The sequence below is a fragment of the Phaethon lepturus genome, unplaced genomic scaffold (genome assembly GCF_000687285.1).
Source record: "Phaethon lepturus isolate BGI_N335 unplaced genomic scaffold, ASM68728v1 scaffold5335, whole genome shotgun sequence".
In the NCBI taxonomy this organism is placed as follows: domain Eukaryota; kingdom Metazoa; phylum Chordata; class Aves; order Phaethontiformes; family Phaethontidae; genus Phaethon; species Phaethon lepturus.
This window is the reverse complement of record NW_010538885.1, coordinates 7,045-21,625: the sequence shown is the minus strand read 5'-3', so window position 1 is coordinate 21,625 and position 14,581 is coordinate 7,045. Positions and strand designations below refer to the sequence as shown.

The following is a 14,581-nucleotide window of genomic DNA, read 5'->3' as shown; positions in this document are numbered from 1 at the left end:
GTTGCCTGTTTCTGTAGATTAAAGGGAGCCATCCCTGCTGCCACTGATAAATTAGAGAGAAAACAAAGGCTTTCACTGCCTCCTTCCAACACGTCTACTATGGCAATCGAGTGAAAAATCAGCACCAGAGCAGAGGACGCTGCCAGTGCTGGTTCAGCCTCAGTGCACACCTTCTGTTACGGAGACGCGGGAGAAAGGGGCGAGTTGCTTCTCTGAAGGCACCCGCTCCTTCCTTCACCCCTTTACTGACCCCCTGGCACTGCACTGGGCACGGGACAGGCTCCTAAAGCCGCAAATAAAATAACTAGGAAAAGTTAAGTATCAGCACACTGTCCATGTCAGGGAGTCACGCTCACTAACTAACAGATTTGTAAAGAGATGACCCTGCAGGTGAACAAAAAAATATATATATCAAGACATAAAAGATGGGGCTGAAGCACCACCGTTAGGGATAAGAAAAACTGGAAGAGAACATCTGCAGAATACCAAGCCAGGTGCGCTGGGGAGGATGGGGGAGAGACAAAAGCAAGTAAGGAAATTCTAAGGTTAGTGTGGATGTATTAAATGCACAACATGAAGTGAGATAAGAAAAAGGAGGAGGAACAAGCATCTGAAGAAATGCTTGAAGGCCCATCCCCATATTATTACACTATATTATTAGACTATACACATCCTATTTAGCGTCAGGAATATAAGGACACCGTGAGCAACTTATCATTCATTGCTCCATAGGGAAGAAGAGATGAAACGTTTTTAGTCTGAACTGAAGGTGAAAAGCATTCAAATTCCTAAGAAACTGCTAGGCTATATAATGAGCAGATTTGAAGCTACTTAGAGGAAACAGCATCAGAGAAGGATGTTCATCACCCTGGGCAGGCCACACAAATTAAGAGAAAGTAGAGCTGTGAATTACAATGAACAGAGACTAAATAGCTGCCTGTGTTGGATTAAAGGATTTAAATTGTCAGCTTGATGTATAATGAATGTGAAAACCCAGCACTTAATTAAATGGCACATGATAGAATAACTTTGTTATGCTTTAAACTGCTTAAGTTATCAAAGTATCCCTTATATTTAGCAATTGTTTAGCAGTATCTCTCTCCCTTGTGAGATCCACTAAGACATTGGTCATCTACCCTGTGTTCAGCTGTGGCAAAATACGGAACTTTTCTTTACTTTTTTTTTTTGTTCTGTAATCCGAGTTTCCGACCATGGCTAGTGGATTTCCAGCACCGCAAAGTCACTGAATGCTGCCGAGACACAGCGATGGGCTACCAGGTTGCTCCAAGGATCCCACTGTCAACACCTTGCTACCAAACTGAGTAGACACTGGGGATTGATAGTTTCTTCCTAGACCGCAGACCAGCTCCCTGCTCACCATCCCTGAAACGCCTGTTGGGTCTTCAGCCGTGCCTGCTCACGTGTGAAGGGTCCCAGCGCAGGGGTGAGAGAGCAGCCCGTGCCCAGGCAGCCTTTGTCAGGCCTGGCTTGTGCCAGATAAAAACTGCAGCCTCCTCCTTATCTGCCTTAAGGAGCACATCTGCCACAGGGGAAGACAGAAAACGTGTTCTGCCATTGCATTTTGATAACAGGAACTGACAATTTTTCAACCTGGGAAGCAAATCTAATTGAGTTACTTTGTACAGAATGAGGACAGTTAGAATGGAAATTACACAGGAGACTCAGCAGAAGCCAGATGAGGGATCACCACAAGGGCTAGGACAGGGCTTCTGAATCACATTTTAAAGGAATCATATAACACAGAAGGACTCAAAGGCCAAATAAAGGCGATTAAGAGGACTGCTCCCATCCTACAAGGGTTGATATGAAGAAACATGACCACACAGTTCTCCAGCTAATTCATGATCTTTTTTTCTTATCCTAGTCAATTTATCACATCCTTTTACATTTCTTGAGCCTTTGGCAACTCATGTGCTGGTCATTCAAAAGGAAGGCTTCCTTAACCCCGGTGTCCATGTGCACGCAGGATGGTCAGGAAGAGCACGAGATAGGAAGGACCTTCCCTTTTACGCAGACACAGTGAGGACACGGGTCCTGGAGATGACTCAGCGTCCCAGAGGGGCACGTGCACGCTCAAATCAGAGACGTATTACATGCACAATCAAAAAACTGAAAGAGAAAAAAGTACTTACAGCTACTGCTATTCTTCCGAGTACATGTTCTGGAATTTTTCGATAAACATCCAAAGAACCCCCTGCAGGGACAAACAAAATGTGCTTAGGTAACACAAAATGAAATACTGCCCTAGATTTGAAGTCACAAGGGTTTTCTAGGCCTTGGTTATTAATAAAAACACCATCAATGATGTAACAATAACTGTGTCAGAAATAACTGACCTTAAAAACCTACCAAACTCTGAATAAACACATGAAACAGTTCTCAGGTCTCTCTTCACCCAAGTTACTTATTTTTCCTTGCAGCTTTAATACCAGAACTCCTTTTAGGTAACCTCCCAGTCACAGGACTGAGTATTGGGAGAACTCAAAATCACCAGGCTTGGTGTAACTTCCCAGGAATAACAAAGTCATCCCAAAAAGCAACAGTGCACTTCAAAGTCCGAAGCATCCTAGCCCTTGTCCCACAAATCCGGTGCTAACATTACATGGTAGCTGATACAATGCTTAGATACATGCTTAAAATTGTTGCCTCCTGATGATCAAACTGGTGAACGTTTGGTTGAGCGTGGCAGTCTGTGTCCACACTGATGTCTGAAAATGAAAGACAAGGAGCTCCTGGGCAAGCAGATAAGTTTTGCCAGTAAAGTCCAGCATGGGGCAAAACTTACTGTCTGGCATAACCCTGTCCAGCCAGCATCATACGTTCATGGAAAGAGAGAAACCAAAGTCCTCCTAATCCCCAAGGGACTGGGAAGGACTGTTTCCTTTACCTTCCACACAGGAGACTCATGATCAATCCAGTGTTCAAAATGTCCCTGGAGTGAAATACAAATTCTTGGGCAAGAAAGTAAATTTAAAATTGAGAATTAAAAATATCCAACTGGGCAGGGGGGGGGAGGAGGGGGGAAGAAAGGACAAGCAAGTTCCAGGCAGAGCATATTACACTTAGCTTGCAAGAGCGTGTTGTCTTATTCAAGGCTTGAGGTTCTCAGAAGTGCTCAGCACTGATCTAACTCTGCTCTCAGTGTAGCGTATGGATTCTACTGATGGACACCACTGGGAAAAGAGTTAGGTCAATTCCCAGCAATTAAGAAAACTACACCTTGTACTTTGCTTATGGTTCAGTTTTTAAAGTAAAAGCCATTCATTCTGAAATGCAGTAATCCAAAGAAGTCACAAGGTCCTTACTCCAGTCTTCAGCCTCAATTACACAATAGCTCTTATTTATACTATACTCCTTACTCTAATCATTGGGGTTTTGTGGTGGTGGTTGGTTTTTTCCCCTCATTTTCCTCATCACATCTACTGTCAGAAATACAGTATGCGTTTGTCTTTGCTGATGTTGCTTTGATTCCAGATCACTGAAACTACTATTCGTTCATCAAGTTTAATCTTTCAACTTACACTCTCCACACTGCCTGTGGATTATAATGAACCTCAGTTTTAAAAGTAAATGTAAGTACTATTTAATAGAAATAAGAGGATGTAGCGTCACAGATACCTACTACTCATTACAAAAGCCAAACAGAAGGTGGTGGTATGGCAGGGAATTCCTGTTAATGCTTATAACTCATCCTTAAATCTTGGACAAAAAATAGATGTATTTTCATACACCAAACTGCTACATCTTGCTATTACAGATGTCACTAAAGGTAGTGCTGTTTGAAAAATTAAGGAAGGTATCTTTTTGCAAACAATCAGGGAAATCTATCATTTTTCCATGGAGAAAAAAATTCTATAGCAGACAACATTTCCAAATCCAAATACATAATGTTAGGTCCCATATCTACATTAGACATCTGGGGATTGTCTGATAACCTGCACCTCTCGCTGCTTTTAAGGGGAATTTAGCGAGTGTTCAGCAGTTTTAAGGAAAAGGGGCAATAACATAAGTAAAAGGCAACAGTGCATTTCGCCGCCTTTATTTAGAAGAACATCATCTTTATTATAAATGTAAAAGGGCAAAGATTAGAAAGCCTCATTTCACATCTCTGTTGCTCTTTACGATCAATTGGCAGGTGAGAGGGTGATCCAGGTCTATTTGCAGGCTTGGAGTTACTTTCTCCTGCTTGCAGGTGCCAGGAAAGAACCAATACATGCACCTTTTCCCTATGTGTACCCCTCAGTCATGAGTACCCCAAAAGATGCAGATCCACCTGTATCTAGGTAATTCATAAAGGAAAAACCCATGTTTTGCACTATGGTACAGGATACAACCGGGGAAACAAGAGTCATGGGATATGGATTCAGGGAATATTACAAACTGGCCTAAGACAGTCAGAAGGGCTAAAAATTTGTCAAGGTTAAAGCTGTTCATCGGCAGGATGAGAAAGTATTTTTTCATATCTTTACCTGCATCCTTAGGCATCAAAATTAAAGGTCTGGGGGAAGAAAAAAAGGCAAGGTCCCTTTATTTGCACTTTGTTCTTCCTTTAAATGATTGCTGTTGCATTCTGCCAGAAGGAGCGCACAACATGAGGCAGACCAGAGGTCATCTCCAGCATAATTCCAAGTAATTTGTGCATGGTCAGTAAACACCATCGTTGTGCAACATCATGAGGGATGCATACCCTAAGGGCTTAAATATTTTCAAACAAGAATTCAGAACTGCAAGCAGTTATGTCTGTCATTTTTAAAAATCTCTGAATTAATAGGAGCATACATACTCTAGGCAGAGGCATGTTTTGGCATGAGCAGACACCTCCTTACTGCACCGACTCCTGCTTAACCCAGGCTTGCAAGTCTGAGTGCAATTGCAAGGACAGAACAGAGAAATGGCTAATGGTCACACAGCATGAGAACAGCAAAGAATTCAACTTGTGCCTTCTGTTCAATAAATATAATATTTTATGGAAAAATCGGAGAGAATACTCATGCTTGGAAACGGGGCACAATGATCACTGGGACAGAGCTAGTAAGTGTAAAAAGAGAGAAATAGCAGTAATAACAGACCATTTTAACAGGGAGAAAACAAAATGCACCATAAACCCCTAAAGGGTTTTATCCATGGTCCCCGTCAGAAAGAAAGAAGCTACTCAACGATGCTTAATGGTACACAATTTGGCTTTGGAAGTTTTCCTGCCAGAAAGCCTTCCCTCCATAGCAAATTACCTGCAAGATCCTTACTTCTTTATATCCAGTTTAACTGAACCTTTGTGAAAAACCTGGATAGCGCATAAAATGCTGGCTCATAAGAAAATCCTGGAGAGAGTAATAGACTATCGCTTGTAACAACAGCACGATGTTCAAAGTTGAACGCTGCGAAGGGGGTTCTTGCGCACAAGACACAAGGGGACTGCATCTGTCGTGAGACACGCTCTCAGGACCGATACGCAAAGGGCAGCAATGATTATAAATTGCTGTAATTAGTACACTTTTCCTGCCTTTTCTCCAGGAGTGCCACACAGCACAAGATTTCAAAGCAAAGCACTCATACATCTCCATAATGATAGTAGCATCAGGTTGTGGGGAAGGGGATACTGTTGGTGTGAAGATTCACATTGGGAGAAATAAGAGTACACTCAAAAAGAAACTCAGTGCAGCACCGCTAAACAGCTGCGTTGGAAAATAATTCCTTGTCTTGCAATTAAGAGACTATTTCCACTGAAAACACATAGGACATTGGGTTAATAGATTTCTTTAAAAGAAAATCTGTTTTGGCTATCAAAACAGTAGAAGTGAGGAACAGCTGTTTTGTCAGCGAGGACAGATTGTATGGAAGACTCAAATATCAAACCACAAATTAAGCTAGCATTTATTTCTGTTCTATTTACATTTTCAATAAAAGCAAGTGAAGTTACACTTGGGAAACTACAGCAAACCATGGAGAGTATAACACAATCCCAATACTAACCTTTTTTTTTTTTTAAATACTCGCAAATTTATTAATACTTTATATTTTCCAGTCATACTACTGCATTTTGCTCCATTCTGGAAAAGCACATCTTTATATGATTTTTCCATTTACATTCTAGGCAATCAGAAGCACACTAGACACACAACTCACCGTCCATGAACTCTGTACACAATGAAATTCTGTTTTCTACAAAAAAAGCACCATAAAATCCTATGATATATGATGAGTCACACTGGAAAAAGAAAAGAAAGAGAAGCCTGTTTTAAAATTTGCTGTAAGAAGACTATATGCAAGAATAATGCAAATGAGAAAATCTGTATACCTTATAAAGAATTTCTAACTCTGACATTATCTGCTTCTGGAGTTCCAGTGTTATATCTAAGGGTATGACCTAAAATATATTAAAAAAAAGAAAAAAAAAGGACATATGATCAGAACTGACACAAAAAGCGAGTGATTCAAATTAACTGAAGATCCATGTATTAATTATCCTTATGTGAGAAAAGAAAAGAGAGGAATAGGTGGAAAGAATATTTTAACAGAGCGATGAGCGAAGGAAAGAAATGGAGATGAAAGGACAGACCTCTTTACTTTTAAAAGTTAGTTACAAGTAAACTAAGTTGTACATCCAATTTTATCCATGAAATGTCATAAGGTTTGTGGTTTAACCATTTGACCAAGAGACAAGTTAGAGCTTGAGCACAAGCCCCCGTAATGCCGACCGTGTCCATGTTAACTCTAGGGCTAAGTACGTACTGCAGCATTGAAAGTACCTCGGTGGTGCCCTAAAGGAGTGTCTCTTACCACCACTCTTACAGCTTCAGTTTCTTTATTATTTACCCCCTTTTTAATAGTTATTATTACTATTAATAAAAAAATCTAAATAAATACTCTATTTATTTTAATATCAATTTCCTAACAGAGAAAACTGTTAAATATACAGAAGAAATGCAGATGACAGCAGATGGTACAGATGCTTAGGTAAGCATTGACCAAAGCAACCCTCAAAACAACTACCACCAGCTCGGCTTTGAGCGCTCAGAGGCTCAAACCAGCCGCTCACTGCCACGCTCCTCTGCTGCTTCCCTCATCCATGCCCTCATTTCTCACCGTTTCGAGCCAGGCTGCTCAGCAGGACTGAAGTACCAAGCGCTGCAGTGAAGGTGGGGTGCACTGTCTGGAGTTACAAGTTTTCGGGACCCTCTTTAATAAGGATGCTGGTGCCGACAGAACCAGCATTGAAACTCAACTTTACCAAACAGTTCTTTGCCATGATTATGTGAAGACTTGCACACAAAATTATTAAGTACTACTATATAACCCAAAATGGACTCCAAATGCATCTAGCCGGACTCAGTCTGCTACCACACAGTATTTCACAGTTTAATACTTCAAGCTAGAGGGAAACAAAACCTAGGCAATTTGCAGAATTAGCAGAATAAGTATTATAGGCTGCATATACTGCTGACGAAACAAAATATAGAGAGACCGTTTCCAAACACATGCATTTTACAGTATCAAAATCTGTCTAAAAGAAAAAACGGTAACCTGTTTCTATCAAGAGTTTGCTTTAGGGTTATTTATAAAAGCTGTCACTAAACTAAATTGTAAGTGTAATACAGGGCTGCCACGAAACGTTTAACACACTTGTCTAGATCAATAATCATTTGCCAACAATATTCACTTACATTTTTCCAGCATGAAAAACTTAAAATAATTTGCTGGAATACCATCAGTTTTAACCATTGAATATTAACAGAATTTAATCTTGTCAACAGTCTAAAATTAAATTTTCTCTCACTAAATTCTACTCACAGTGAGAAATTTCCCTGCCTCGTTCACCGTGAAGGCTTCACCGACCTGAGCAATGACTAGTTAGCATGATCGGCGTCAAATACATCACTGACATCCAGTCAACCAAGACCTGGCGTGAAGAAAGGTCTCTGGCTGATTTGCATTAACTATAATTACATACAGACCCTGCATTCTAATAGTGAGGATAACCCGGAAAAGCAGAGCTACCCTATTTACAAGTGTTCAGGCTACTACAGGGTAGGGCACGGACGGAAACGCACTGCAACGGTGTGGCAAGCGTGTGTCACCGCAAAGCAAATGGGGAGAGACCACCGTCTCACTTTCTCTGCGTAACTATCGTACAGAAGCATTTTCTTCCATCTAAACACGCGTGACTTACAACACAGGGGATGTCAAGGTTGGAGGAACCTTATGTTATTTACAGTGCTGAAATGGGGGCAGAAAGGGGAAAAGAAAAATACCTACACAGCACTGCCTTCATCCGCGCTTGTGACGTCCACGGTCATAGCCCTTATGTATAAAATCTCCAAGCGTATTTAGAAAGTGAAGTTTGTATGGGTGAAACGACTTTTAAGAATATGTGAGCTGGCAGTCTTAAGCATGGGCTGGAACAGCGTTCAAACATGAAAGAAAACCCCAAAACCTCCTCAAACCCATTGCTACCAAGCAAGGAAGAAGCTGTGACTAAGGATTTGGCTGCAATTTCCACAACTGTAATATGGGCAAGCAAATGAGACATAACATTAGACAACAAACTTTTCCAAAATGGCACCTTTGGAAAGAACTTTCTGGCAAAAAATCACCATTATTTTCTTAGAATTATTGAGAGCAGAAAAACGAAACCCAATTCATCAGGCATAAAATAACACGCGCTGTTCAACACATGCAGGAGCAGAGCTTCTTAGCAAGTTTGCACCAAGAGCTACCAACAAAAGTCCGAGGAACAGAGGAGCCTGGCGGGTTGCCGCTGCCCAGCGGTCCTCAGCCACGCGCGCTTGCCACGGGGTGACCGAGCCTCGGGGACGCGGATGAACGGGACCCATCTGGAGTCGGGACCAAGGGTAACCCGGGCTGGCTGGGAAGGGGGGCCGGCAGCCGAGCTCGGAGCTCCAGCGCCCGTCCTGGCTTCAAAACTAGTCCAAAGGGTGCCTCACAGGGAGAGCTGGCGAGGGACACTGGACAATGGGGGCATTTTTAAAATTTAAATGGCACGGGGGTCCTCTGAGATTCAGCAAGGGGCTCCAAGCACTCCTGCACATCTTCCTTAGCAAGCTCCTGCCTAAAATACAGCAACCTTGGAGCTGCTTAGCACGCTCATAACGTACGTGAACCCAACGTACCTCACGTTTCAAGTGAAAAGGGTTAATTTTTAAAAGAGGAATACCTGAGCGTATTTCCTCTGCTATCCACTACACCTCCAGGACAAATAAGGATGAGTTGTCAAGTTAAATACAAGCAGTCAAGTGACTGAATTATAATTTACTCTGTGCTCAATTTAAATTAGTGTGAGGCTATTAAAATATACAGTATAAATACGGCAATTCATCACAAGCTGTCATGGATGACTTCATCTATTTGCTGGAGTGGCATACGTTCCACTAAAGGGAACGAGAGCAAAATCACAGGTCAAATTAAGCTGCTATTCTGTTTTAATTCACTTATTTAATCTGTGGCGACATAATTGTCTTTTACAGTATGTACAACTCAAAGGAAATTTCGGAGTATTACAGTCAGTATACAAATGATTAATCAAATGGTCCATTTAAATGCTAGCTTAAGAGCAGGAGAAACTAAAAGCAGCTGAAGAATGGCAATCAGACAGGCTCAAATTTTTCATTCGGATTTTTCTCTCGAATTAGGAAAAAAGTTATCTTCAGAAAAATCTATTAAATCCTCTGCACATTACCCAGCTGTAAAGTTTATGTAAAACATCTAACGACATAGCTTTGGTCTATAAGATAGGCGTTAGCATTGGTTTCTTCTCCCGTTCAATCTATTTGCAAGATTATCTACCAGCTGAGAGCATTTTAATCAACAGGTTTTCAGAATGTCATCTTGTCCTGTCAAACCTGTATATTATCACCAAAAAAAAAGCCCCCAAAAATGCAGAGCTCTACTTTCACAGTGATGTCCCCTTTAGCATGGTTAGTCTCTCTCAAAACACTTGATCCTTGTGATGGTTGGGTCAAGACACTGGCATTACCAGCCCCTTTTTATTGCTGGGCATGCTGAGCCATAGATGCGGTAAGTAATTTTCCTGGTAGAGCAAGCTGGCACCATCACCGTCAGAGCAGGTTTCCTGACCTCCCGTTTGCGAGCACGGTATTTTAAACTACGATAACACACACACGTTGATGCAATATTTCTTCTGAAAACACACTGAAAATACAAAATTGAGAGTGACAGGACCACCATGAGTAGTATCTACCAGAGAACTCAGCTTCCCAAATCTTCGGGATGCTAATTAGCCACGAGGACTAACCAAACCCTTGGACTCTAAGGGAAACAAGGAGGTGAAATTGCTGGGGGAAACGGCTTTTTGCCACAGGGAGGTGATTTCAATTAACCTTGCAAAGGGTGAACTCATTTCCCCGCCTGCCCGAGCGATTTTTCTCTTGCTCCACCTCCTCTCCAGGCAGCTTCCGAGGGCAGCCCCAGCCCCGCAGCAGCACAGGGCAGGCTGGGGAGCAGCGCCGAGCAGAGCTGGCACGGGAGAAGATGCTCTCTGTAGAGCTCGGAAAAGATTATTTGAGGAAGCAAGGTAGTAGGTACCAGGGAAAAGCGGCATCCTCACGCAACCCCGGCATTTAGGGGAAGAGCTTTTTCAGTTCCGCATTCAAAGCTGTAATAAACAATATTTTTGATTATTACGTCTTCCGTACTTTTATGCCTATTGCAACTCAGACAATTCCTGTCTTACTCCAACTGCTCATGACACGTTTAGGAATGGTGGATACCACTTGAAACGACTTTTTCAAAGTGACTTTCTCAAAAAAATCCAGCAGTATTAAATAAAGACAGCAAAAAAATCCAGAAAGAAGTGAGACAAAAATCCCATTTTACAGTTTTCTAAGTAATTATTCCATAAATTAGATTTTTAGAATATACCCTTTTTTTAGATCTCAAACTAGTAATTGGAATGGTATGAATGCAGCCATTAATTTGTTTTCCAAAAGTCTCTACTGCTTTGAGTTTTAACAAAAATTGCCAAACTAAAAAAAAAAAGTTTGATATAAGGATGTATTTTAATTTTTTTAATAAATTAACTAATTTAATAATTCAGTTTAACAAATTACGTACAAGAGTTGGCGTAGTACTGTTGTCAGAGTTGCGCCACTAGTTTACCAGAGCTTTAACGGAACTTTCAGAGCAGGCTGGTATTTATCTGACCACATAACACTGCAGTACAGAGCTTCACTGCAAAGAATGCACAAGAAAAAAAGAAAAAAGCCAAATCAGTTGGATAAAAAAAGAATCAGGGTGGGGGCAGGACCTTAAAATTCATAACCAAACCTGTTAAAACCACAAAATCTCCTAGGGAAACAGAACATTATCCCCCAAAAACAGGGAAATTCTTTTTTATTTGAAAATGAGGTTGCAGGGACCACTCAAGAATATGCCCTTGAGGACGGTCTGGCATCAGCGGAGAAAGGCAGAGGCTGACACCCCGCGACCTCTCCATCACGCCTGTAACGCCGGGGTTCAGGACGGCGAAGCAGCGTCTCTGCCCGGCGCTGGCGAGGCGAAACCACAGCTGCCCTCGGACACATCCCCGTAACCCCGCGGGAAGATGCGGCGGTACCTACGCACGGTGCCAAGCAATTCCCGGCGGGTGAAAACCGGATTTCTGGGAACTCTGTGCTCATTGGGACTCACTAAATTTACGGACTGGAGTTTTCCTGCATAAGCAACGTGGAGTTTAATGCAATAAAACAAATTGAGATCTAACAATCTGAGGGGGGGGAAACCAAGGTCAAGAAAGAATGGAGAGAAAGACAGAGAGAAAGAAAATTACTGTAATATCTTACCTTTACTGCGAGTATTTTTCCACTAGGGACATGATATGCCCTGCATGAGGGAAAAAATTAAATAACTTGAGATCACATAAAATTACCTCTATACATATGTGCAACATGTATACACTAATTTCACAGAAAAATGACTTGGAGCTAATACGTTTTACGATAAACCAATTTTATACAGCATTTCTAAGGAAAGACTGATGAAAATAATTGATCAAAAGAATATACTTACAATGAAACCATTCAGCAGGTTTTTACATCTGCATGTTTTATATAAAATATACACATTGAAGACTTTCACATACCGTGTAATAGCAAACTTACAAGCACGAATTTATCCTCTTTCACATTTTCTTTTAATGCAATAAAATTATGATGTATCCATTACTCAGAATCTTCACATAAAACAAGGTTTATCATGCAAGTTTGCCAATTTTAAGGGTATTTTCAGTGGTAAGACAGTGAGATACACAGCTATATCGATTAAAGTCAAGTAAAACGGGTAAGGACTCATTCTTTATCCTAACCTAAGGACCCACAGAAGATACTGGTGAAATGAACTTTCTGCATTTGTATTTAAGATTAGCGTGTGTGTGCACGTATAAGGTTAGAACGCGTTATTGTTAATGCTCACATGTATCCACAATAATGTCCCACAATATTTCAGGAGCAGTTTGCCCTCATTTCTGAAGCCAAACATTTATAATTGGTCATTTCACAATGGCTTGTGTATTCCTAACCATGAACTCGTGAGAAAATAAAAAGGTAGGCGAAAAAGAATGTCTACTAAAAATCCGATATAATTTTGTATAAAAACAAAACCATTAAAGGTTTTCCTCTTCACTAGTTTTATTGTCTCATACTGATTTATGACACTGTGCACAGTAACGCCATATATGTGGCACTAACTTTAAAGAATTATATTTTACCACTATATACCTCTAACAGTTATTACTGAAGAAGAAAAGCTTTAATAGTTTTTTTTTTTTTGCATGCAAAAATCACACATAGTACAGGGCGAGACTGTTGTTTAATCTTATTTATAACCCTGAGTACTTACATAATTTCTTTCAATAGCTTGGAAGTTTCTAAGAACTTCACCTTCATTTAATAACTCACGGATAAACACTTCTGTAACCGGCTGGCATTAGCTTTTTGGAACAAACACAGTTTAAAATGGCACACCAAAAATCAGCATTATTTAGTATCAGTACAACAGGCAAAACCAGGATCATCAGACGAAGCTCTGACAGACTGGTAGCTGAACGCATAACCAACGAGACCAAGAGGGTAAACGAACTCTGCTGTAACTATGGATGAATCAACAGTGGCAAAACATTATGGACTTAAGATCAGCAGAAACGATAAGAAAATGAACAGGTTGAGATAGCATGCCTAACGTCTGTTAGCTTAATCTGTACTGTGCCGGACAGTTTGGCAACTTAATTAGCTTGTCAAGAAAGCTGATCTTTTTTCCATAAGAGAGATCTCCTGTTTCCAAGTGAATTAAAAGGGAAGACTTGATTATTTAATTATGATGCACGCTAATTCATCCGTGGAAGTTTGGGTTAAATTTCCAGCAGAGGGCAGATACCTGGTTTGGTTTACAGAGCACTGACAGTACCAATTTAACATTTAATTATCGCTGAGAATTGGATCACAAAGGGGATACCATGCCCGTGGTACAGCGTGTCCAGTGGCTTTGCAAACGGCATGCTACCTGGGAGGAAAGGAATTTGCTTACTCCGGGCTGATCCGGCATCTCCATTGTCCTGACCTTCCTCAACACAATAACTGTAAAGTGATTAATGAAGTTTGAATAGGAGCTTTGGTTACACCAAAAGACAACCGTACACCTCTGTAGTGTTTTAATTAACAGCTAACACTTCAAATTAGTCTGTAGTTGCTACAGTAATTACCCGTTCCAATGAGTGTGCAGGGAAAACGTTTTTGTTAGATATTATGTAGAACTGGAGGTTGGTATTGAGCATTTTGGTTACCGTCAGCACAGCTAAAGCCTGAAGATTTCCTACCTTTATGTAGCTTCAGAAGGATGCACTAAAAAAAAAACCAAACCCCAGCGAATAACGTGCACAGCATGAAGAAAAACATAGTTTTGGGGCATACTGCACCCATCAGTAAGTCTATGGATGCCTACGAGGAGACTGAACTAATATTCATGCCCTATAAATAATGTGAAGTCTCATCTCAAGGGTCAACTGTCACAGATTTCAGTGTCACCTCCAAAAGTAAGTAAACAAACTCATCACTGTAGAACCAGATCATTAGACGAAGCAACGCAGCAAAATGCAAAAGGTTCCTCAGCAACGCTGTACGTTTCGGTGAACACGCAAAAATCTTCCAGGATGGCAGGCAAATGATGTCGCCTGACAAACAGCTACGACGACAGCTCCTCTTGCTAGGAACGCATTTGAGCAGTGCCTAACGGGAGAGGCCAGTGGATGCTCAAGACGAGTGAGAACAGTTGCTAAACAGCTGCTGAACTACTTAAAGACAAACGTAAAGAGCAGGAATTAAATGCATTGAAATACAAAATATTCAAGGAAAACGCTGTTTTGACGTTTGCAAAATTTCATCCCTTGGAGAAACCAGCTCTGGGAAAACAAGTTCATTTTTCTGCTCTTTTTTGTTGGGGTTTGTTTTTGGTTTGCTTTTCACCCACTGCAAAAGCTATAAGGGATGACTGAGAATAGGTGGCGATAAATCATTTATTGTTAAGGAGAAATCAG

The 14,581-nt window shown here is 41.0% G+C and overlaps 1 protein-coding gene across 1 annotated transcript in view; it reads right to left on the bottom strand.

The window, feature by feature from the left end:
• The window catches only part of MAP2K5 (mitogen-activated protein kinase kinase 5), a gene marked incomplete at its 3' end in the record, with an annotated part of 69,478 nt that extends 55,932 nt beyond the window's left edge, over positions 1–13,546 (bottom strand). Inside the window, exons 1-6 of the mRNA XM_010286969.1 lie at positions 13,504–13,546; positions 12,951–13,092; positions 11,838–11,877; positions 6,317–6,385; positions 6,145–6,226; positions 2,154–2,215 (exon numbers count right to left, since the gene is read on the bottom strand). Coding sequence (XP_010285271.1) covers positions 2,154–2,215; positions 6,145–6,226; positions 6,317–6,385; positions 11,838–11,877; positions 12,951–13,092; positions 13,504–13,546 — 438 coding nt within the window. The remainder of the gene's footprint in view (positions 1–2,153; positions 2,216–6,144; positions 6,227–6,316; positions 6,386–11,837; positions 11,878–12,950; positions 13,093–13,503) is intronic.
• Positions 13,547–14,581: the final 1,035 nt, after the last annotated feature.